Source organism: Equus przewalskii, chromosome 10 (assembly GCF_037783145.1).
Source record: "Equus przewalskii isolate Varuska chromosome 10, EquPr2, whole genome shotgun sequence".
NCBI classification, from domain to species: Eukaryota; Metazoa; Chordata; class Mammalia; order Perissodactyla; family Equidae; genus Equus; species Equus przewalskii.
In genome coordinates, this window is record NC_091840.1 from 12,968,058 (window position 1) to 12,993,893 (window position 25,836).

The window sequence follows — 25,836 nt, forward strand, 5'->3', positions numbered from 1 at the left end:
AGACGATCATGGCCTCTTACTAGAGTGGGAATACAATTTCCCTGCCCATTGATTGGATGGAAACGAAGCTGAGGCTGCAGTCATTGTTCTTCTGCTCTCCCTCTTGCACCCCTGTAATCCACCATGAGGACAGCTATTAGTCCAAGGAGACTGTGCAGACACGTAGAGCAGACCTGAACCCAGCCTAAAGCCTGGGGTCAAGCCCCGCCAATCCACAGCCTAAATCTGAGCCACACGAGTGATCTGCACATGTTGAAAGGAAAATAAATGTTTGTTATTATAAGTCACTGAGTTTGGGGGATTGTTTGTTATGTAGCATTCTTGCAGCAATAGCTGACCAACATAAGTTCCTCGTTAAATGATATTAAGGAGTCAAACAGGCTTCTAAGATCAGATGGCAGATTGATTTTCCCTCTCCCAAAACCAAATGAAGTGAGTAAATGACAGTAAAAACTGGAAAAAATGCACTAACAGCACTGAAATAGGGTAGTGAGGTAGACACAATACAAAAAACCCTCAAAAGCCTGCGGTCAAGGAAAGAAATGTGCTTCTGGAGCACACAAGAGAGTTGCACAGTGGCTCAACTTCAAAATCTGCCAGTGTCCCCTGAATCATTATTTCGCTATGAGTTAACAAAATCCTGAGAATTTTTCTTAATATCACCAAATCTGGAGAGAAGAAAACTGTGAGTAGCCTCATCTTTTTCCTCTTCTGACTGAGAGAAGTGGAGATGGATACAGTGGAACAACAGGTAAATATCCAGCTGTTAATCTCTGAGGGAAGTGAAGGTGTCAGGACTCCAGAGATATACACCAAATTGGGATAATTCAAACCCCAGAGGGAGCGCATACGCCCTCTCCCATTGAGGTGGTGTGAGCCCTGAAACAAAGAGGGCAGTGAGCCCCACCTCACTGCACGCACACCTCTATCCAGCTCTGCCTTCCGCTTCCCTCGGGCCAGAGAAAATGCAGACACTACAGATAAGGTTGACTCACAGAGAGAGAGAATCACTATGCTTCAGAAACATCTGACATTGGATGTTTAACATTTAGAGGTATCCTGGTTAACTAACGAATTTATCCTGGTTAACTTACTAAACTTACATGATAAAGAAAGACTTCTTCAGGAATCCCTCAGAAAAAGCAAACCATTTACACCAGGGAAAACTTAGTCTTGATCAGCCTTCTCCACGGCAATAATAAACGCTGGATGAGCAACATTTCAGTTCTCAAGGGAAGAAATGTGAACAAGAATATTGTGCCCATCTAACACATCATTTAAAAACAAAGGTTAATCAGCAGACATTCTGAAACATGAAACAACTCAGGGAAGATAGTACCGTGCGTCTTGAAGAAGCTACTTGACCAAGAAATCCAGCCAATTAAGAACCAAATCAAAGTAAAAACTTTGGGAATGGAGTTGCTGTGGTAAAAGGCCTAGCGGTAAGCACCACATCCATTAAAGATAGCTTGAGTATAAACCAAAGGTCGTGATTAAAGACAAATGGCGAATATCATAAACCTGGACAGTGTAAAAATACTACTACTCCTCTGTGTCAGAGGTGGTAAGGAGGGGTGATGGGAGGAAGTACGAGCGTACTAATGTACTCATTTTTCAGCCCCAAATCAAATTCTGTCCAATGTTCAACAATTCCTTCTGTTTTACTCTAGTTTCTTTCATCTGTTTAATTTAAGTAAAGTTAAGAGTTTTCTAAAACAAACAAAAATATAGAATCTAGAGTATTATCCCATTTTATAAATCTATTTGGCTTTCTTTCTCTTTTTTCCTTATATGTAGTAGGATATCTGAAATAATGATCACGTTAATGCTATGATGGTTATTTCTGGGTGATAGGATTTGGGATGACTTTAAATATTTTTAATTTTTTCCTCCCTGCATTTTGAATTATTTCTGAGCATTTGCCATTATCCATTTTTACAAAAACAATAGAGTAGATTTTCTTAAAAAAAAAAGATGGATACAAATATGCCACAATGTTAATTAACAACATTGATTCTGGGTGGTAGGAATATAGACATAGATATTTTCTTCTTTGTACTATTTTGTACAGGTCAGGAATGAACGGGAGATGAAAACTGGATGTTTAAGAGAGACGATTGTGGTGGATTTAAGATGGCCTCACAATCTCCCATTCCTCCCATTGAGAGGTGGAGGCTATTTCCCCCCAACCTGGATTCTGGGCTGGTCCTGGGACCTGTCTTGGCCAATAGAATGTGGTGGAAGTGCTCCTGTGAATTTTCCTATCGTAGCCTTAAGAGAAGTGCAGGTCTGCCCTCACCTCTTTGAGCACTTTCTCAGACACCAGCTTCCACGTAAAAAGTCTGACTACCCAGAGAGCAAGGCCACATGGAGAGGGCTGAAACCATCTTGGACGTTGAAGCCCCAGTCAAGCTTCCTGCTGCATGTAACCCCACGAGGGGCCCCAGCCAATGCTACACACTGAGCAGCAGAATCATCCAGCCTATCCCTGCCCAAGTCTCTGGTCCAAAGAATTATGGGCATATAACGTAGCTGTTGCTTTAAACCACCAAGTTTTGGGGCGGTTTGCTATGCAGCAGAGATAGCTCTTTTTAGAAGCTTGACTTCGAAGGTAAGGAGTAAGGAGTGATGAAGATTTTTTCGACCTCGACTTTTTCAGATGGGGTATACAACAGCATAAAAGATCTATTTGTATGAATGCGTTTACGTCTATAACTCTTCACACTCCAGGAATTCTGTTTTGTGAAAGACTTCACTTCATCTTTGTTTCTCAGACAGCGAGGACCATGCCTGCTCTTAGTCTCAGCCACCATGATTCCTTCATGTCCACTGGATTCCTTTAGGCTGGTGGCTCTTCCTTTTTTACTAAACTATTTTTGTTGTTTCTAATTGTAAAAGTGATGCTATAACTTAAAATATAGGGCTAAGACAAAAGAAGAAAATTACCACAGATTCCACCACTCAGAGATCTCCACCAGCAAAATTTTGATATGATTCCAATTTTGTTTCTCTTTATATGTACTTTCATGTGCAAAAATTACCTCATATGTACATAATTTTTTATAAACTGTATTTTCATTGAAAACTATCTTGTGAACATTTGCAAAATCTTTAAATATCCTTCTCCAACATCATTTTCAATATTGCATAGTTTACACACCATGGTGAAAAATACAGTATAGAAAGGAGATAGAGAATGCTGGTATTGTGGGTGCCTGGTATATAATAGGAGCTCACTAAATAGTTATTGGATAAATGAATGAATGCTAGAATGAGCATCTTTTTGGCTAGCTAACGCTTAGTGAAACTCTTTAATTGCCAGCTTAGGGCAAATTCTGGAAATGGGTCAAAGGCTAGGCACATCTCTCAGGCAATTTAATAACGATAGGTATTGCCAAATTACCCTGCAGAAATGTTTTATCAAGTTACACTGCACCAGAATGGTGGCCCTTTAAGTGGGTTTTAGTAGATACTTTATATCTCAAGTTTTCTCCAAAGAATTACTTTAACGAAAGTTTTATTTATTCTGTGGCTCTGCAGAGTGAGTACTAGGTTTATTCTCCATCTCCATTCTCCATCACCAACTTGAGAGCTCAGCTCATCAACCCAGAAATGCGGTGAAGTACGTTTCACAATTAGCACGCACACTGTGTTTATAGCACTATTTAATACGAACATTTAAATACAGTAATATTTAATGTTACAAAATATTAAGTACATATGAGTGTATTTTAATATATACACAGACAAGTGCATTTGGTTTCAGAAAACCAAAAACAAGCCTCATGGTGACTGTGCCTCTCTCTGAGTGTCTCTACTATCTATCTATGTATTTATATGTATAAAACACTCAAATGTAACTGGAATGTCCAAACCAGACATCTGTTGCAAACGTGCTGTTATCGTTCAGGCAGACGGAAGTCAGCATGAGGGTATCTGGGTTCATTTATGCACTCGGTCATTGACTCACTTTCATAGACTGAATGTAGAGGCTGAGATTTGGTGTAATAGTTCATAGCTGAGGCTTTCAAGTCAGAAAGTCTCTGACTTAAACTTGGCTCTCCCAGTTTAGCAGTATGACCTTGGGCTGGTTATTTAACCTCAGAGCCTCAGTTTTCCCATCTATAAGATAGGGATGATAGAAATACCTTCCTCATAAGGATTACTGTAAGGCTTAAATGAGATAACAGAACATGAGATGAATGAAATTGTTTGGCAGAGAGCCTGATACATAGTCCATGTTGAATAAATATCAGCTATTATTCCTATTATTTTTGGTAACACAGCCTGAGAAAAAAAGAACCAAGGCAATAAGTGCTAATGAATTAATTATCTTATGTAGATTAATACAAAAAAAAGTCATTCACTTTACACATAATCTAAGTGAGTGAATCAAAACTGAACTATATCTGGGGCTGGCCCAGTGGCGCAGCAGTTAAGTTGCACATTCCACTTTGCTGGCCTGGGGTTCGTCGGTTTGGATCCTGGGTGCAGACATGGCATCACTTGGCAAGCCATGCTGTGGCAGGCGTCCCACATAGAAAAAAAGTGGAAGAAGATGGGCACGGATCTTAGCATAGGGCTAGCCCTCCTCAGCAAAAAAAAAAGAGGAGGACTGGCGGCAGATGCTAGCTCAGGGCTGGTCTTCCTCAAAAAAAACCCCAAAAACCAACAAACTGAACTATATCTTATTTACACTGTAATTTTAATTATTTTCAAGTACCTATGGTATCCATGTTTGGAGGTCATAAAACATATATATTTATATATACACACTGCCATCTTTTAAATTCAGTCTTTATGATTTGACACTTTGTTGGAAATTAGGATCAGAATGCTTTTCCCGCTTAACAGGTAAATGGATTAAAACTGCAAAAACAGATAATTAAAACTAGGCAGTTATATTAATTACATTTCTTTCAAGATTTTTTTTAAACTTTAAGAAATAATGCTGGAAACTATGTTGTTACAGAGTAAAAGAATTTATGTTTTCCCTTTTTGCTTCTATTGGGATTTAATTATTTACTTAAAATTTGGAAATTACCTACCACTTGGTATTTGGACATAAAGTGGAAAAGAAATTCACTTAAAATGAAATTTTTATATAATTAAAACAATTTAAACAAAGTATGTAACTCAGTTCACGTAAAGCAAAACAGTCATACAGATCAATGAGCATGTCCTACGCATTTGTAAATGGAAAAAGGCTTCCAAGATTTTTTAAATTACCAGAATTTGGAAAAGAAACATCTTTTTTGTCTCATATCACATGTAGGGGGAAAAACGCTCACAGGTGGAAATATACAGGGAAAATCTCATTAACAACAAAATAAAATAAGTCCTCACCTCTAAAGCGAGAAGCCTTCAAGGTTTTGTCCATATCTTAAGATTTTTTATTATATTTGGTGTTGTCCAGGCTTAAAAAGGGTATATATAAAAAAGTGACTTATGTTAACATTAACTTTTCCCTAAATTACTCAGCTAGCCTACAGCAGGCTGTAGAAAAGAAAGACCGAGGGGTTAGGCAGAAAAGGGCAGCGGTAAAACCCAAATGTTTCCTTTATTTTTCTTTGCTTTGTATGATTACTCTACATGCTTTGAGTATTGTTATAACAAAGTAAAATCACTGAAAAATAATCTTTTGCTGGAAATTCTTAAAAAAAATTTTTGTTCTCTTTTAAATCTTATTTATAAAGGTTCCCAGATGCTTATCCCCACAGATTAAACACAGCATGATGTAGACGCTTACAATAATAGTCAATGCTATGAAGCCAAGAAAAAACTACTTTGAGATCTAACTGCCTATCACCTAAAGAATCAGGGTCCAGGGAATTTTCTGTTGCTACTAAAGGTGTGATTCTCTGAAGCCATTTAGAAACAACCTCGGTTCTCAGCAGCAATGCATCTACCCTGTACTATGTGAAAGCACATCAAACGGCTGGCATTCCAAACCTCAGACAGGTTATTTCTCATTATGCGAACACATAATGAAAGGATGTGGGCAAAGAATAGAACGTAAATTGGAAGCTGACTTCTGAATTTATTAGCCAGCAGTACTGGGCTAAAACAGTCATTCTAATTTCAAGAGACAGCTCCAAAGTGGTTCTCCAGAGAAAGGACAGGGTATTTTTCAAATATTTGTTCAATGTGAATGGACTGGGCTTGCCAAAAATGACTTTTTATGCTGGCATGTGATCTCTTAGAGGGAAGTCAGCCTGAGTCACTGGATACATCAAAGGTGGAGTCCAGTGAATGGAATTACTGCAGGCTGTGTGAACAAGCCAGATACCTGCATTCATCTGCCCACTGCGGGGATCTCAGCCCTCCTTTTAATTACATTAAAGCAGCTGGTGCCACTGGTTACTGAAGTCTTCAGATTACCTTGATTGCTCGGTCATTATCTCTAATCAGCTGCTTCTTCTCATCTTCAAACTTCTGTATAACATCCTGGAGCCGCCTTTCTGCAGCAAGCTGCTGCCGGCTGTTCTCCTCTTTCAGAGAGGAAATGGTTGTCTGAAGTTCTGCTATGATCTAAAATGAAAACAGCATGCTAGAACTTCAAATTCTTCAGTGAGAGGCATCTATTTTATATGTATTTATGCTTAACAAAAGAATGGATTTGGCAAAACTCTAGTCCACAAACTAAATATTTTCAATCAACATATCACACACTATAAGGCATGAAATTCCCCACAATAAAGGCTATAATAAAACTGTGAATGGTGAGCAACTGCTGAACCAAATATATTTGGAAGACATTTCCACTATAACATTCCACAATATTTACTCATCAGAAAAAAGAACATCTGTGATCTCAAAAATATGAAAAGCATCAGATTTTATTTTCCTTAGCAATACACTTATTAGAATGAAAAAAGCTATTTTGCCTTTCATAATACTCTGAGCTGCAATAACCAAAGGACATAATGAACAAAGTTCATTCTTCATAGTTACCTCATCCTACACAGTAATTTCTGAGTATCCACTAATGTTTGTGCATTGTGCTAAGCACTTCCAGCCCCTGTGTCGTTTACTACAGTGAGACTAGCGTTATTATCGCCCATCTTTTATAAATGGAGAACCAGAGGTATAGAAAGCGGTCACATATTTTACCTTGTCGAAGACGACATCCAACCAGGGAGACAAGCAGGATGTGAACCATGCAGTCAGATCAATCACTGCACTACTCGGTTCCTCTAACCGGCCTACTTTGTTTTTCTTTTAAACAAGGTTTTGCTACTGAAGAGAAGTTTATTATACATAGTTCCAAACAGGTTGCTTTCTTCCTAACTGATATATATCCATGAAAGTTTATTTTGGTTCAAAGAGTATCATTTCCAAGACTCACACAGTATTCTCTACCTTTGAGAATTGCTTTTCTTGAGGACTGACTGCCCTCCAAGTTCTCAAAGCAGTCAACTGAGGGAGTCTTTTAATTTAATGAGTTTACTGACAGCATCACTCTTCCTCTGGTTTGGATGTATGCACTTCCTTTCAAATTCAATAGTGATGACTTCTTAAAAGCAGGAAACGGTTGTTTCTTCTAATAAAAGAAACAACTTTAGTCCTGGGTTAGAATATAATTCTGTTGGTTCTGGGGGAGGAGGGCTGGTTGGTGAGAAACTCTGGACAAGTTAGTTATCTTGAAGCTCAGTTTTTCCAACTATTATTTGATGGCGAAACTAGATTACAGTGTTATAAGGCAATAAATAGAAACTGTCTGGAGTTCCACAGAAGCCAAGTCCTGTAGAAATATTAGTTGTTACCACTGACATAAATAATAGCATATTTACAATAAAATATGGAGTATTTATGCTTTTAAAAGTGAGCAAACTCACTGTAACAAAGTTTAACATTTAGAATCTGTAAATAAGTAAATATTAAAACAACTGTGAAATAAATGACAAAATACATAGTAGGAGTATGTTAGTATTTTTAAACGCAAACTTGATTGTGCTATGAGGGGAGGAATTCATTTACTGAGAATGAAGATATTTTCATTTGTTTTCTGAATTTGGATTAAATGTTGTTTCCATTCTGGCATCAATTCAATTAATTCTCATCGCACTTCTATGAAACAGGGAAGGTTAAATTCTTACAGCAAATGTCAAAAAACTGAGGCACAGAAGAATCAGCTCATTCAGGCACAGAGCAAGAAGAGCCAGAGATAAGAAAGAGCCAGATTTCCTTGGCCCAACATGAAACTTAAGATTGATATTTTATAAGAACACGGGGCCAAATAGTAAAAATAACTTCCTATTTCAGTGACTCTTGCAGTGTTTCAAGTGGAGGGGACCACAACTCTGCAGAAGTGGTGAGTTCAATTCAGTAACGTGTTTGCTGGGCGTTCAGTGTGTGTGTGTCTAGTTCTATGCAATTTTATCGCACGTATAGATTCGTATATCCACCATCATAAACACGTCAATACGTTTTTAAAGTACAAAGTAATTTCATTTCTTTAGAAAGTAAGATTTAGGTTAGCCTTTAACTGACCAAGACTGAAGATAAAAATATTTCAGAGTTCTTCAAATGACCACAAGGGCATGACACAGGATCTCTCATTTTCAGAAGATTTATGACAGCAGTACATCAAAAAGAAATAAATGCAGGTTTTGGAAGGAACTACAAGTGAAGTCCAGGATGTTCTGAGAACAGTATGCTTGCTTTTGTCTGGAAAATGAAACCTTACATTCTTTGGGGGAATAATGAGATTCCTTAGGGGAAATAATTAGATTATCTTTGGGAAGTTATTTTAAAAACTTAAGATGATGATATAGGGAGAGTGTCAAAACACTCCAGGTGAAACATATTGAATAGATAAATAGATAAGTTGATTGACAGACTGATAGATAAGATGGATATAGAGGAGTGACTAAAATACAGATAATTTTTAAAAGCAGATTTGAGATTTACTTTCAGACTGAGACATAATAATATTAACTAGATTAATTGATTTAGGTAAGGAATAAAACTCACTTGATTGTAGACCCAGAGTATAAGACAACAGACTATGTTCACCCTAGCTCAGTGCACAGAACTGGCACTCAATGAATATTTAAGCAGCAGAACTACAGTCATAGTAAATAAGAAAAAATAATTACTTGGCAAATTATATTGAGAAGACCTAGGCTTTCCATAGAATAATAATGTAAAAAGCTTCCAAGGAAAATGAAAACTACTCTATGTAATCATAATCAAACCCCACCAGTTTTGATTGAATCATAATTAAAAACCATAAAACAAAATGCCACCACTCAACTAAATGTTTACCCTGTATTAGCTTCAGAGAAAAAAGTGGATTAGAACATTTCCATGTGAATATTAAAAATGAATATTTTGGGAAGCAAAAGGAGAGATATTTTGGGCTGATGCTGTAAGAAACCTAACCCATGAAAGCTATAATAGTTAATAATTATTGTTAAGCGATTAATACTTTGCCTAAATGTTAGTTGTCTTATTAGGTCTTAAAAATAACAGGATTCTAAATAGAGGCTGAGATTTCATCTCTAACTCTATTGTTTTTCAGATCGTAGTACAGTTGAGATTTTTATAAAGCTCTTCTTTAAAATACGACAAGACAAGGCATTCTTGGGAAGGTTCCGCAAACACTGAAGATCCTCATACAATCTGCGGAAGAGTGGCTCCTGGGCACCTTTCGCATTCTGGGTTGCTCCCCTGGAGACACGAAGCTTGGGGACGTGTGGGACATGTGGCATATGCCAGGCACTAAGCTGCATCAAGTCTGTGGCAGTTAGTGAGGGGCACTGGGAAAGCCTGTTCCCTGGCAGTGGGGGGCTCCACTGGCATTTCAGTTTTAGTCTTCTCCACAACTACCCATACTCCTGCAAAATGGCAGTATCTTTGAAAAATGGCTACCAGGCGAGTCAGCTGAGTAGGGAAAACTGAAAAGGCAAGGTTGATGTGTAATACTAAGATAAAAAGAACAAGTATGTGATTCTGATGGAAATGATATTTGAGAGTCTGCCCAGAGATGAAGCAAGCACTGCCATCAGGGTGAACATTGAGAATCCCAGAAGGAGCACAGTCCTGGGTGTGCCCAGGTTTAGTGCACGTGATCTATTAGGTCCTAAAAGCTTAATAAAAACCTTAAAGATTAAGTAACTTCCTTTAAGGGAAGAAACTATTTAAAATATTTTCCAAATTTAACCTGATGATCTCCTGGGTACCGATGCATTCATTACTAATGCACTCATCTTATTACTGTTTTTTTTTTTTGGAGAGAAGAATTTTTAAAAACCTGATAAACAGTTAAGCAACTTTGCTTCTGGCATTCTCATCAGCTTAGATATGAATTAGAGATTCTAGCAAACTGTCACTGGAAAACAGAAGAAGTCCATCCATGGTTCTGTTTTATAATGTTCATTTTCAAATAATCTGTTTTTCTGAACTGACTGGAATTGCCGATCAATGTTTCTCAAACGCCAGTTCACAGATAAAAATATACACATATTTATATACATATAAATATTTATACGTACTTAGATGTGGGCAAACAAAATGTTACTAATGTAAGGTTGTCATCTTACCTTTTATGAGAGGGATGGACTACCTTTTACTATGGTATTACACCCTAAGATTTTTTTTCTTTTTTGGGGGTTGCACTGTCTTTTGACTTATGAAATGATGGTTACAGTACATGACAGTTGCTTCCAGTTGATTTTTCCTCCTTCTCTTCCTCCTCCCCCTTCTTCACGTCTTTACTTGGGAAAATATTTGTAACCCTATGCCTCTACAAATTTTGGGGGGAGATTTTATCAATTCTTGAACACCCAAAAATAAATTAAAAATAACTAACTTCTTTCTCCTTCCATACCTTTTTCATTCTTCATTCCCTTCTTTCCTTTCTCAATGGTAATTTTAATACTCATAGTATAAGAGCTAACAGCTATTAAATGCTTTACCATGTTCTAGGCTCTGTTCTAAGCACTTTTTTGTCATTGTGTTACTTAATACTTAAAACTATCCTAGGAGGTAAGTACTACTCCCCCATTTTAAAAATGAGGAAACTGAATTCCAGAGAGGGCAAGGAACTCGCTCAAGGTCATGTAAATGGTAGGGCCAGTATTCAAATTCAAATCCAGGCCTATGGGACTCCAAAGCCTGGGCTTTCCTCCACACTAAGTGACATCTAATTCACTTTATTATGAGCTCCTCAGGCTTCTTCATACATTGCTTTAGATAAACTGAAACACTCCTGCTTACACTCCCATCATCTAAGCCTTTCTGTTAGCTATCTTCTATCTCACTTTCGGTCTGCCTCCCTCATTTAATATAAAGCAAAACAAGCAGGATCTGCGGGGATGCCAGCTGGGGCTTTTCATGTTTTAGTTTAAACTTTAACTTTTGGAGTAATAAGATTTCTTTTGATTATAAGAATGTTTCTCAGTGGATTACAAATGATATTTCCTCATATTCTTTCCTCAAGGAAGGTCTAGAATAATCGTGATCAAGACAGAATCATCATCATTTAAACAAACACATACAACTCTTCACTTAAAGACTTTTTGCTTTCCTAATGGGATGTGAATTACATAATATATACATTTTAGAAATAATTGTAGAATCTAACAAATTTCATGAGAATTATCACCAAAGCTTTGCCATATTAAAAGTGTGTGGGATTGGTCACGCTGATGGTGTCAAGGTTCAGAACTTCCATTCCAAAGTCAGATCCAGGTTGCGTCCTGGCTTAGTTACTTGCTAACTTGTGTCACCTCACTTCTCTGAGTCTCAGTTTTCTCAACTGGAAAAATGGGCCCAATAATAGCTCCCAAGCCCAGAGTTATTGTGAATGAAGACTGAACGAGTCGGTATGGTTAGTGTCCCATAAACATTCTTGGTTTTATGATCATTTTGTTGTTGTGTTGTTGTTACTACCACTGTGTGGTAACTCATAAAGTGGTATGTAAACTTCATTTTACTACCACATATCACTGTATGCACGCAAAACACTAAGAAAAGCCGATTTTAAAAGATCATTAGATATCATGCCCCCAAAATTAAATGGCTTAATCTATTCCTCGGTAAAGTGCAAAGAAGTATTTATATTTATTCTAGAACTACTTATACAACTAAGGAATGCCTGGGAGTCTCTAAATGATATTACAGGGTATCATTATAATAACTTACACAGAAAAAGTACTCTAGGCATCTTACGTCAAGCAGAGACAAGCATTCAACTATTGGCTTTTCTTATACTAAAATTAATGTAGTAACAACATACAGCAAGATATGGAGGTAGGGACTTATAATTCTTCTGTTTCCCAAAAGGAGGCAGCAATTGAGCTGCTGATTTAACCCAAAATACTTGTCATTTTGAGTTTTGCTGTTAAACAGTCTTTGGGTGCAGCAAAATGGAATAGTGCAGAAAAGCACAGATGGTATCAAACTGCTTACATCACAACGGTAGGTGTGTATCCCCTGCTCTTGGGAAATGTGTTTCAGCCTGGGCTTGTTCAAGTGCACAGGCTGGTTTTACAACATCTGAGTCTGTGTATATATGTGTGTGTGTGTGCGGGTGCGTGTGTATTGGTTGAAATGGTTTAATATGCCTAATTTAAAAAAATTTTTTAATAAGACAAATATTAAAAGCATATTTTATTTATCCATAAACCTATCAAAAATATGATACCAATCCTTGAAAAACTGAAAAGAATTAAGTTTAACTCTAAATTAGAAATGCATTTATGTGCAGATTTCTTTTTTGTTTGTTTTGGTTTTTTTTTTTAACGTTCTTACCTGCGAAGATTTGGCAAGCTTCTGAGTATATTCCTTCTCAATCTGCTTCAGCCTGCAGTTGGCCTGAAAAACACACGGACACGAACAGACACACACACGGTGACCTGTGAGCTTGGTAACTGTTCCACATGCCTATCACCAGGCAGCTGGGACGGCTGCCAGCTGCACCGCCCTTCTGGGGCAGCCAGAAAACCACAGGGCTTGCCTTTGATCTAACGCCAACTATTCATCACTTAAAAAGCAAAAAGCAAAAAAAAAAAAAAAAAAAGGATCTCTCCTGCCAATTATTAGACAAACACAGACTTCTGTGGAGAGAAAGAGAAAGAGAGAAGGAGAGACAGAAATAGACACAGCAAACGTGTGAAGGCTCGGGAGGTACAGTAAGGGAAAGGGAGAAGAAACAAAGGAAAATGAGAAAGAAGAGAGGGCAGAGGGAACTGGAGGAGAAGGAAAGAAAGAAGGTAAATTTAGTCCTCTTTCCCTTAGTTTAAAGATAAAAGAAACAGATGCTCCTAGACAGAGGCAGATAGGAGATTTTTAGATTTACTGAGCAAAGAGTGGAGCCCCACCCTGCCTAACACATGAGAACTAGTTTTTGAAGTGACAAATATATTTAAATCAAACAATTTTTATGTCCTGGAAGTAGGGTGGCCTTCCCAGCTTAAGTCCACATTGCTTAGAACCTGATGATCTCCTTTGCCACCTGAGTTCTGAGCCTTTGTATGTGACCTGCTTTCCCGCTCTCTGGAAGCCTTTGGGATCTTCACTTTCTCTTTAGTGTTTGGAAATGTCACAGTGACATGCTCTAGATTGGCCCTTTTTTCATCCATTGTGTCGGCACTAAGTAGGTCTTTCCACTCTGCGCTTGTGTCCTTCATTTCTAGAAAAGGTTCCGGTCATTACTCTCATACTTGCCTCTCTTTTTCCCTGGTCTCTCTCTCTTGTCTCTGTCTCTCTCTGCAGCTCTGATTGTTGGACCTCTCAGTCTTAGCATCTCTTTTGCATATTGTTCCTATTTTCCATTTCTTTGTCTTTCTAATCTTTCACAGAGATTTTTCAACTTTCAGTTTTAATGTTTCTATTGGATTTTTTAAAAATTCTGCCATACTATTGGTAATTTACAAGAGGTTTTTGTTCTCTGAATAGCATCATCACTCACCTTTTTACAGATCAGGAAACTGAGGCACAGAGAGGTTTAAGTAACACTGTTGGGAAGTGATGCAGCCAAGACTCAGTCCCACGCAGCAGCGCATGGGTGCTTCACCAGCTAAAGCACAGAGCTTAGTGCCTCTCCAGATAGTCCCTATTTCTCCTGAGGTTATTTGTTTCATATATACCTATACATATCTGTTTGTCTACATCTCTACACACACACACACACACACACACACACACACACACACACACACACACATATATACACACATTTTTTTTCTGCTCTCTAGAGTATCTGTGGGTTTTTTTCTGAGTTCTTTTTATTTATTTACTTTGCCTGCCTGTTTTGGTCTCTGTTTTTCCTTTTAGATACTTTCCTCAATTATCTGGTGACCTTTGGCACTTTTTCACATTTAAAGTGAGCCCATCTAAAATTGGCAAGCTCAGGGGCCGGCTTGGTGGCACAGCAGTTAAGTTCGCAGGTTCCACTTTGGCGGCCCGTGGTTCGCCAGTTCAGATCCTGGGTGTGGACCTACACACCACTTGTCAAGCCATGCTGTGGTAGGCATCCCACATATAAAGTGGAGGAAGATGGGCACAGATGTTAGCTCAAGGCCAGTCTTCCTCAGCAAAAAGAGGAAGACTGGTGGCAGATGTTAGCTCAAGGCTAATCTTCCTCAAAAAACAAAAAATGGGTAGGCGTGGGGATAGGTGGGCATCATCACATGGTGTCACAAAGGGGCCTGGACCCTGTCATGTCAGTATACGACTGGACACTCTTCTTGGACCATTTTGCCTAGAGCTGAATCCTCCAGCTGACTACGTGCAGCACAGATCTGGCGCCAATGTTTCCACAAGGGCACCCGGGTGTTCAGGATGTAGACTCTTACACAATCCCGTTTTCATTTTTGCCCTCAGCAAAATGAAATGGGTCCCTTCTCTCATTCCATCTCTCCACAGAGCAAACCAGGGGTGCACAGGGGAGGACATGGAATAAACGCATATTTTTGAAACCCTAATCCCAATGTGATGGTATTTGGAGGTGAGGACTTTGAGAGGTCACTGGGTCATGAGGGTGGAGCCCTCATGAATGGGATTAATGCCCTTATAGGAAGAGGTCGGAGAGTTGGTTCTCTTTCTGCCATGTGGGGATACAATGAGAAGATGGCAGGCTACAACCCGGAGTCCTCACCAGAACTCAATCGAGCATGCTGGCACCCTGATCTCAGCCTTCCAGCTTCCAGAGCTGTCAGAAATAAACTTCTGTTCCTAATAAGCCACCGAGTTTATGGTGTTTTGTTAAAGCAACCCGAGATGACTGAGACAATAGCCATGTGTTTTAGGGACTTAAGTTCAAAATCAATTCTTCAGTTTACTCCATAAATTGCATGTATAATCTCACTGAGTACACTCAGTACTTTTTTCCCAGAGTAGAGAAGATAGGTGACTATTGCTCTTTTTCCTAGTAAGCCATCAGACTCTATTCTAGCTCTATAATAATAAAGTCACTCTCCATTATAGAATTAAGGCCACCCTGAACCTCTTGAGGTTTATTTGTCTTGGTTCACATTCTGCCATTTTTTTAATCACAAAATTATTGATAAAGTATTTGTTGCTTATTTAATAAACACTTAAAAGAGCTCTTACCATGTGCCAGGCCCTGTTCTAAGTGCTTTAAAAATATTTACTCACTAGAAAATATAAAAATTATAGTGTCATACATTGAGTTACTTTGCTCTAAAAAAGTCAGATTCGGAGATGCTGGTTAATGCAGGACAGCCTGTGTCTCAGCTGCAGTTACTTTCCATGAGTGTGTGACCAGCCAGGCCCAGAACCCCACAAACTTAAATAAGTTCCATTACAACTAACTATCCAATCCATTCATCCACTCCAGGCAATCAGGACTAGAGCAGCGAATTAAACAGACCAAAATCCCTCCCTACCTTTATGGAACTTCTGTCCTGGAGAGTAAACAAAATACCTTATACAAGTAATAGTATTTTAGATGGTGCAAGTGCTATGGAGAAGGATAAAGCAGGGAAGAGAGATGAGAAGGGATGAAAGGTAGGAGGTAGTTTACAATTTTAAAAACATGGAAGTTAGGGAAGGCCTCGCTGAGAGGATGATATATGAGCAAAGACCTGCAGGAGATGCGGGAGTCGTGGTAAAGTCTAGAGGAAAGAGCACTCCAGGCACAGGGAAAGCCAGTGCAAAGCCCCTGAGGCAAGAGTGTGTAAGGCATTTTCAAGGCACAGTGAGGTGGCCAGTGTGGTTGGATTAGTGAGCAAAATCTCCCTTGGACAAGATGAGGTCTGAGAGAGAATGAAGGGCCAGATCCTACATGGTGTTACAGGCAGTTGTAAGGAATGTGGTTTTCATATGAGCGACGTGGAGAGTCATGAAGTTTTTAGTACGGGGCTGACATGCTTTAATGTTAAGGGATCACTCCAGCTCCTGCTTGAGGCAAGACTTAAGCAGAGGAGCCAGTTGGGGGCTATTGCAAAGAATCCAGGAGGGTAACAGAGGAGGGGTGAGAAGGGTCATATTCTGAGAAAGATTTTAAAGCAGAACCAAGTGGATATGCATTATGAAAAAAAGAGATGAATCAAGGATGACTTCAAGACTTTTATCCCAAGCAACTAGAAGAACAGTGTTGTCATTACCTTACATCAGAAAAACTATGGGTGGAAACGGTTTCGGGGGGAAGATCACGAGATCAGTTTTGGACACATTAAGCTTGGAGACACCTATCAGAATCTGGTGTTGAAGTGAATATTTGGATACTTGAGTCTGGAGTTGAGGGGAGAGGTCTAGGTTAGAAGTATAAATTCACACACCACCAGTATATAAGTGGCATATAGCAGTATGCTACTGGATGAGATCTCAAGGCATCGAGTGTATACAGAAGGAGAAGTCTAAGTATACTGAGCCTTGACCTGCAAATGTTAGGAGTCTAGAGATGAGAAGGAAAGCAAACAGAAGTAATGGCCAGAGGGATAAGAAATCGGAATATGGAATCCTGAAGCCAAGTAAAGAAAGTGTTTCAAGGACTATTCAACTGTGTCAAATGCTACAGAGAGGTCATGCAAAGCGAGGACTGAGAAATGACCATAAGGCTTAAGCAAAGTGGAGGACATTGGTGATTTGGATAAAAGTAATTTTGGGTGCAGTGGCAAGGATGAAAGCTAGATTAGAGACAGCTCAAGAGAGGAGGAGAAATTAGAGCAGATACAGACAAGTTGTTGGGTTTTGTTATAAAAGGAAGGCGAGAAATGGGCTGGAAGCTACAGGGGAAGTGTGTAAAGAAAGGGCTGATTTCTTTGTCTGCTTGTTTTTTTTTAAGACAAGAGAACTAATAGCTGATGGGAAAGATCTGGCAGTAGAGAGGGAAAACTAGATGATGCCAGAGATTTACTGGAGATGTGTCCTCGAGTAAAGGAGAGGGGGTAGGATCCAGAGCACGCGCGAGGAAGATGGCCTTTGCTAGGAGTGCAGCTAAACTGCCCCTAGTAATAGCAGTGGGAACTTTGGATTACTTCCATCTTCTCCATGAAGCGGGAGGAAAGATTCATCAGCTAAGCATGAGGACAGTAGAAGAGACTGTGGGGAGACTCGAGGTGTGAGGGAGGGGTACCAAGAGTCATCTAGGAAAGTGGGAAAGGACGGGACTGAGGAATATAGTATGAGTCCCAAAACACCACGCAGCATTAGGGCCCACTTGAATTCACTAATGTTGAATTTAAAGTGAGACCAGTTGGTAATATATGAAGACCTCTAGAACTTGGTAATAGCAAAATGGAGCAGAATCAATACTGGGGAGAACAATGAGACTAATTGAAGAAATAAAATTAATTCATCAGTCTTAAAGGTTTTTACTATTTATTTGAGCCTAAATCACAGCTGCCTGGATTTCTGAGTTCATCTTAAATAAATCTAAAAAGTTCTGGTTTAGCATGGTTGAAAATTTAGAGCTAATTTATCATGCAAGCTGTCACTAAAACATTTTTTGAATAATTCTATTTTCAAGATGGTACTGACCGTACATTTCATTTCCATGCATAAAATTAAGTTAGGGTTAGTTATTTTAATGCAAGTCTTATTTTCATAGCTATCCTCACTGTATAGAAATACAGTTTTCAAACAATTATCTGAAGCATGACCTAAACAGACGCAGAAAAACAGAAGAGAGGAATATCATAATCTTGAAGTGAGCAAAGCTGTTTTGTTGTTGCTGTTATTTAAATCTCTAGCTCCTCTTCACTGCTCCCGTTTATGGTTGGTCATGCCCTCCATCCTCCACCAACCACTCAATTCCCCTCTGATTGTCTAGGGCTTTCTCCTCAGGTCATTCTTCCTTGTTAAAGAGCCCAATGTGTTGGTCCACTTTCTCTACGCAATTCCTATCAAAATCTTGGCCTTAAAACCCTACCGGAAAGTAACAAACCAATCAATATTCACAAACGTGTCAATGGTTGTTAATCATCTTGAAATGCTACTTTTTGCAGGATTCTTGGCATTATATCTTAATTTTAAAAAGTCCTTCATTCCTTTATTGTCCATTTTCTTTCATTAATGGTGAAAGTTCAGGCATTCATGATTTCTAGGAAGGGGATCTGAGGGAAGAAAATTAGGAGACTCCTCTAGAATACTTATATTTAAGGCAAGCCCTGATCTTACAAAGATATATTTCTTTAAAAAAACTTTTTTTAAAGATTGTCACCTGAGCTAACAACTATTGCCAATCTTTGTTTTTATTTTTTTCCTGCTTTTTCTCTGCAAATCCCCCCCGTAAATAGTTGTATATTTTAGTTGTGGGTCCTTCTAGTTGTGGCATGTGGGACACCGCCTCAGCATGGCTTGATGAGTGGTGCCATGTCTGTGCCCAGGATCCAAACCAGCAAAAACCCTGGGCCGCTGAAGCGGAGCATGCGAACTTAACCACTTGGCCACGGGGCCAGCCCCCAGATATATTTCTTTAAAATATAATAGCATAAGTTTTTGAATAAAGTATTTGCTTTCAGGATTAAAAAGAAGAGCTGCTTCCTAGATTCTTAAAACATATCATAAAGCTCAGACTATTATGCAGTATTTTCTACTCAAAAGCTTTGAAGGCATCCATCGGAAGCATCTTCAAACTCTGTAAATACAGTTATGACCAGTTGATGCCAGATGTTAATATATAACTGTGTACTACCCTATGAACAAAGACATTCAGAGAATTCAACAAATATTTATATTTAATTTAAAATATTTATGAAATTTTCAAATTTGAAAATCTCTATATCTTACCTTAAAATAAAGGTACGAATTTGTGAAGCATAAATAAAATTCATGATTTCCACTCAGGCCACAATGGAGGACAGGGACCATACTTAATCTGCCACAGTAAACAGCTAGAAAACTGCAAAAAATAAGCAGCACAGGATTGTGACCCTGTGAAGAGAAGGGAAACAAAAGCAAGCCCTACAATCACTCCTGCCCTCTCCCTGGTGGCACATTCTGGGCCTGAACACAGGGAAAGGGAATCCAAGCAAGCACAGCAGCACTGTGAATCAAGGAGACCAAGCCTGGAGTTCAAGAAGGCTGAGGCCCCTGGAATTGGTGGGGGCAGAGCACTAGATAGGAGCGAGCTATGCAGAGAAAGAGCTTCAGACATCTACATGGGTTCCTCTCGGGTCTGTTGTTGATACTCAGCTGTGCGTGTGCAGGGTCAAGTTCTGTAAGGCCAAGTAAAATGTGACTGGTGAGCTTTAAGATAAACAATTCCCAAAGCTCACACAAAGCGGAGAGATGTTTCAGTTCTGACCAGCCAGAATGGAGAGTCCTCACAGAACATCCAGGAAGGTCACACTTCAGTCATGGGGCTAAACTAGCCTTAGAGTAACGTCAACTTTAAATCTGCTTTAATGAAGTTTAAAAACAAGCCTCAAATGGATCAAACTGCTCATCTACAAGTAACTACTTCCTAAACAGAGTCTAATATTTTCTAAAAGAAGTCAAGAAAATCCAGCATTCAACAACATAAATTTTACAATATTCAGTATCCATTAAAAGACAAGCAGACATGAGAGGCAGCAGGAATATGTGAGCCATAAATAGAAGAAAAATCAGTCAATAGAGCTAGATCTAGAAATGACAGAAATGGTGGAATTAGTAGACACAGTCTTTAAAATAGCTATGAAAAACACTCAAGGGGCTGGCCCCGTGGCCTAGTGGTTAAGTTCAGCATGCTCTGCGCTTCAGTGGTCCCGGTTTGGTTTCCTGGGTGTATATCTACACCACTTGTCAGCAGCCATGCTGTGGTAGTGACCTACACACAAAATAGAGGATTATTGGCAACCAATGTTAGCACAGGGACAATCTTCCTCAGCAAAAAGAGGAAGAATGGCAACAGATGTTAGCTCAGGGTGAATCTTCCTCAGCAAAAAAATAAACAAAAACACTCAAATATTTTAACAAAAAAGTAAACATAATGAGGAGAGAAATGGAAGATACAAAAAAGAACTAAATAGACTAGAGCACAGTAATATATTATCTGAAAGGAAGATTTCACTGTATGGGATTAATAACAGATTTGGCATTATAGAAGAAAAGATCAGTGAATATGAAGAAACAGCATTTTAAATATCCAAATGATTTCCAGAGAGAGAAAAACCTGAATTTAATGAACCGTCTCAGTAATCTCTGAGAATATATCACATCATCTAACATAAGTGTAATTGTATACCCGAAGGAGAAAGGTTCGGGGAAATATTTGAAGACAAAACGGCTGAAAATTTTCCAATATGAAGAAAACTATAAATCCACAAGTCACAGAAGGACAATGGACAAAAAAGATAAACACAAAGAAAACCACATCAAGATCCATCATAATCAAATGGCAGGAATAGAAATAAAGACAAAAATCTTAAATGCAGGCAGAGAAAAATAATTAAAAGATAAAAGATAAAAATGACTGAGGATTTCTCATCTGAAACTATGCTGGTCAGAAGATAACATGAGGAACCTTCGAAGCGCTGAAAGAAAAAGTCTGTCAATCTAGAATTGCACATTTAGTGAAAATATCCTTCCAAACTGAAGATGAAATATAAATATCTTCAAACAAAGGTCTGAGAGAATTGGTCGCCAGCAGACCTGCACTACCTAAAAGGTTAAAGGAAGTTGTTCAGGCAGATGGAAAATGCCACCAAGTGAAAACCCAGATCAGCTCAAAGGAATTAAGAGTGCTGGACATAGAAAATACGTGTGTAACTATAAATTACCTTTTTTCTTATTTTAAAATTTCTTTGAATAATAATTTACTGTTAAAAGCAAAAATAATAGGGGCTGGCCCCATGGTGTAGTGGTTAAGTTCAGTGCATTCCACTTCAGTGGCCTGGGTTCATGGGTTTGGATCCCAGGCATGGGCCTGCACCACTTGTCAGCCATGCTGTGGTGGAAACCCACATATAAAGTGGAGGAAGACTGGCACTGACATTAGCTCAGGGCTACTCTTCCTCAAGTAAAAAAAGAGGAAGATCGACAACAGATGTTAGCTCAGGGCCAATCTTCCTCAACAAAAAAAAGCAAAAATAATAAAAGTATATTTTGGGGTTTATAATATATGCAGAAAAAGGATAGGAATAGGGAAATGGAGGCATTCTGTTATTAAGGTACTTATATTTTATGTAAACTGGTACAATAGTACGTGAAGGCAGACTGTAATAAAGATGCAAATCATAAAAAAACAATGAAGAGGTATATCTAATAAGCCAATAGTAGAAATAAAATGGTACATTAAGAAGTACTCAATGAATCCAATAAAGGTATGAAGAGAGGAAAAAAGGAACAAAGAAAAGACGGGACAAATAGAAAACAAATAGTGTAATAGTAGCTTAAAAGCCAATAATATCAATAATTATATTAAATATAAATGGCTTAAAAATTCCATCTAAATGACAAAGATTGTCAGATTGATTTAAAAGAAGGAGTAACAACATGGTATTTTCAAGATAAACACTTTAAATATTTTAAAAAATTAGAATTAAAAGGATGAAGAAAGATGCACCATGCAAACAGTAACCATAAGAAAAGTGGAGTGACTATGCTAATATCAAGGCAGATGTGAGAACAAAGATGCTTGGCAGAAAAAAAAATGGATATTTAATAATGATAAATAATTTAATTCATAAAAATGATACAAAAATCCTAACACGTATGTACCTAATTTCAAGAGCTTCAGAACACACGAGGCAAAGACTGACAGAACTGAAAGGAGAAACAGGCAAATCTGCAAGTTATAATTGAGGAGATTCCAACCCTCCTCTCTCAGGAATCGGCAGAAAAAGCAGAAAGAAAAAGTGGGAGGATATAGATGATCTGAAAAATGCTGTCAACCAAGCTGACCATTAATTAAGACAGACCATAATATGGGCTACAAAAATTTCAATAAATTATAAAAGGATTGAAATCATACAGAGTATATTCTCCGACTACAACGAAATTCAATTAGGAATATATAATAGAAATGTATCTGATATTCCCCAAATATTTGGAAAATAAAAAATATACACCTAATTTCTACGATTCAAAGAAGAAATCACAAGGATAATTAGAAAATATTTTCAAATTAATGAAAGCATAGTATTTGGAGAACACCACTAAATAAGTGCTTAGAAGAAATGTTTTAACTTTGAATTATTTTATTAGCAAAGAAGGAAGATCTAAAATAACTGATATAAGCTTCCCATGAAGAAGTCTGAAAAAGAATAGCAAATTAAAGACAAACTAAGCAGAAGAAAGAAAATAATAAATGTAAGAGTAGAAATCAATGAAATAGAAAACAGAAAAGTAGAGAAAAACAATGAAACCAAAAGCTGGTTCTTTGAGAAGAGATCAATGAAATTGATAAACCTCTAGATAGACTAACGACAATCAACAGAGAGAAGATATAAGTTACCATTATCAGGAATGAGAGAGAAGGGACATCACTATCAGACTCTACAAGCATTAATAGGGCAACAAGGAAATATTAAGAATAACATATTCCCCCAAATTTTTGAAAATTTAGACAAAATGCATAAATCTCTTAAATGATACAAATTACCAAAAGTAATTCAAGAAGAAATAGAAAACTCAGAATCCTATGTTCCTATATGTATTAAACACACACACACACACACAAATACACCTACATTCAGGCCCAAGTTGCTTCACTAGTGAATTCTATCAAACATCTAAGGAAGAAATAACATCAACTCCACATCAACTTTTCCAGCAAACAGAATAGGTGAAATTACATTACGATAACTGGTTAAAGGAACAATGTTCCTCCAGCAAAACATGCATGCTGCCTCTTCCCACCATCAAAAGCCTTAGACCATTAGTTCTCTCCAGTCTTCCTTCCTTTCATATCATCAATATCTTCCGCCACGTTGACTCATTTCCACGTGCTTATAAAACGGCTAGTTTTTCCCCCACACACACAGCCCTCCCTGAAATCCTGACACATCCCCGTAACAGTTTCACAAACGTTTATTTTGAGTGCCTCCTCTGTGTCGGCACTGCATGCTTACAGAGGTAAAAGGTTTAACCCAGTTGGGGAGGAGACAATAAGGGAGTAAATGAGATACAGCAGAAGTGCCACGAAAGAACTGTGCAGAGGCGTCATTAGGGAAAGACTAGGAGATAGCTCGCGTCAGAGAAGACTTTTCTAAGGAGATGAATACTAAATGATGATGATGATGATGATAGCAACAACAACTAATGTTGATTTTGCTCTTATTCTACTGACACACACTGTTTAGATGCCTTACACATATTAACAGATCCAACTCTCAAAGACTCCGTGAGGTAGGCGTGATTATTATCTTCACTAATAGATAGTGAAACTGAGAGACAGAAAGGTTAAAAACTTGCTCAAAGTTATCAGCTGGGAATGAACAGGAATCAACCAATTGAAAAAGAAAGAGAAGAAAATTCCAGGTGAAAGGAGCAACGTGTACAAAATCTTAAAGGAACATGGTGTATCTGAGGCACTGTGCCTTCTTTTCTGCCTTCAAAGCCACATTTCTTCAAAAGGTAATCACCCCTCTGCCTGCATTTTCATTTATTCAGGAAATATTTACTGAACAGCTTGGTGACTGCCCATTCCTTACTTATGGCCTGAATTTGACTCCTGTCCCCACCTTTCAACTCATCAATGACCTTCTTATTGCTATAATAAGAGGCTATTTTTATAACATTCAATTTTTTGTGTCACAAGGCCAGCAAGACTGCTGTACCCAGTTCTCTGTGGGCTCACACCTCTCCCTGACAGTGAGAAGGAAGAATATACAACCTCCTGGGTGTCTGAGAGCAGCATGGATGTAGCAAAGAGAATGCAAGGTCTGAGGGGCTTCCAAAGAGGAAGGAGGGATTACAGAGAACTGAGACTCATATCAACTGACTACCAAAAATCAACGGGGACAACAGATGTCTCAGTGGATGCTTAGGTGGAGGTGATGCCCAGGATCACAGGACCCCATGCCTCATCCAGTGCACCACAGCTTGATAGAGCCCCTGGGCTTACATGCTGTCCTGGGGAAGTGGGAGAGTGACCGAGGTCTGAGGTGACTGAAGACAAGGACCAAGTTTTTGACACGCAGCCAAACAGCGACTCAAAACAGAAATTGAGATTATAGTAAAACAAGCACATCTGAGTTTATGGCCTGATATTTACCCTTTTCAGGTCTATCACTATTAAGGGTTAGGGTGAGACTTTGGTGGCATTTGGCTCAGATTCTGGCTTGCCACCATGCCTCCTCTCCAAAAAAAAGATGCTCATGAAAGCAATGGTAGCAATTAAGAGAGAAAATGCCACTTTATTATAGGCTGGTTCTGTGCCCAGTGCCGTTAATGTGGTGAGTCACCTGGGGTCCCCAAGCCTCATGAGGTCCAGACTCCCTCCTTCCAAGCTTGAATTAACATGTGCCCATGGCTTGGCCAAGCAGAGGGTAAGAGAACCTGAAGCCACAGCAAGCTCGCGTAGGCCTAAGGAGAGGCGACCAGGCCCCCCTGAGGAGGCCCCAGTCCTCTCATCCCCACACAGCACGGATGAGGGAACAGAGGAACGCAGAGCCATGCAAGAGTGACAGGGACCCTGCTCACCAGCAAACATGGCCAGAAATGTGCTCATTCACATCAGTGCAGCCTCTGCATGCAAAATATGGGAGCATGAAAGGAGAGGGGGGCAGGAGGGCAAAAGCATTCTTATCAGTTTTTCCCACTTAGCATTATATCATAAGCATTTTTCCATGGAATTAACATCATTTCAAAACATAATTTTTAAAAGCTTAATATTTCATCATATGAGTCAAGAATAAAACATGTTCCCACAAATTTAGGAAAAGACATTGTTCTGTAGCCACGGTAACAAGTAGCCATCATAACTGGTTTTAAATGTATTCAATGAATCAATGACAGCTCGCTTTGGTGAGCACACTTTTGCAGCCAACCAAGAGGCATCAACCCCTCACTTCTGAAAGCTGGCCAATCAGAGACAGACTCAGTCTAACACATACACCTCTGAGGGTCAGCCAGTCAGCACGTCTCACACAAGTCACCTTGCTTCTACCGATGACATCAAGCCAGGACTCTGCAAGTCCCCACTTCCCCACCCCTGAATTCTAACCCACCCAAACGCTCCACACAAGATCAGCAGTCTGCCTGCTCGGAGAGACTGTGCCTGACCAGCATAGCTGTCCCTTATTGTGGTGAGCGATAAATTCAGCTTTGTATTTCAGACACTGACAGGATATAGCATGACCTATTGAACCATTCCTCTATTACTGGATTATTTAGATTGTTTCTAATATTTTATCATGATAAATAACACTGTGGTCTGTGTCTGCATACATAATGTTTCACTGCAGTGCCGATTATATTTTTAAGAGAAATATCAAG

General features: G+C 38.8%; 1 protein-coding gene across 17 annotated transcripts in view; it reads right to left on the minus strand.

Moving 5' to 3' along the window:
* CEP112 (centrosomal protein 112) overlaps window positions 1-25,836 on the minus strand; it is a 445,593-nt gene that overhangs the window by 81,690 nt on the left and 338,067 nt on the right. For 13 of the 17 annotated variants that reach the window (XM_070560188.1, XM_070560186.1, XM_070560179.1 and 10 more), the window contains 2 exons: window positions 12,760-12,822; window positions 6,382-6,531 (listed from right to left, as the gene is read on the minus strand). The exons of 2 other annotated variants lie outside the window; for them this stretch is intronic. In XM_070560188.1, coding sequence (XP_070416289.1) covers window positions 6,382-6,531; window positions 12,760-12,822 — 213 coding nt within the window. The remainder of the gene's footprint in view (window positions 1-6,381; window positions 6,532-12,759; window positions 12,823-25,836) is intronic. 2 more of the 17 variants (XM_070560182.1, XM_070560181.1) reach the window with 1 other exon arrangement.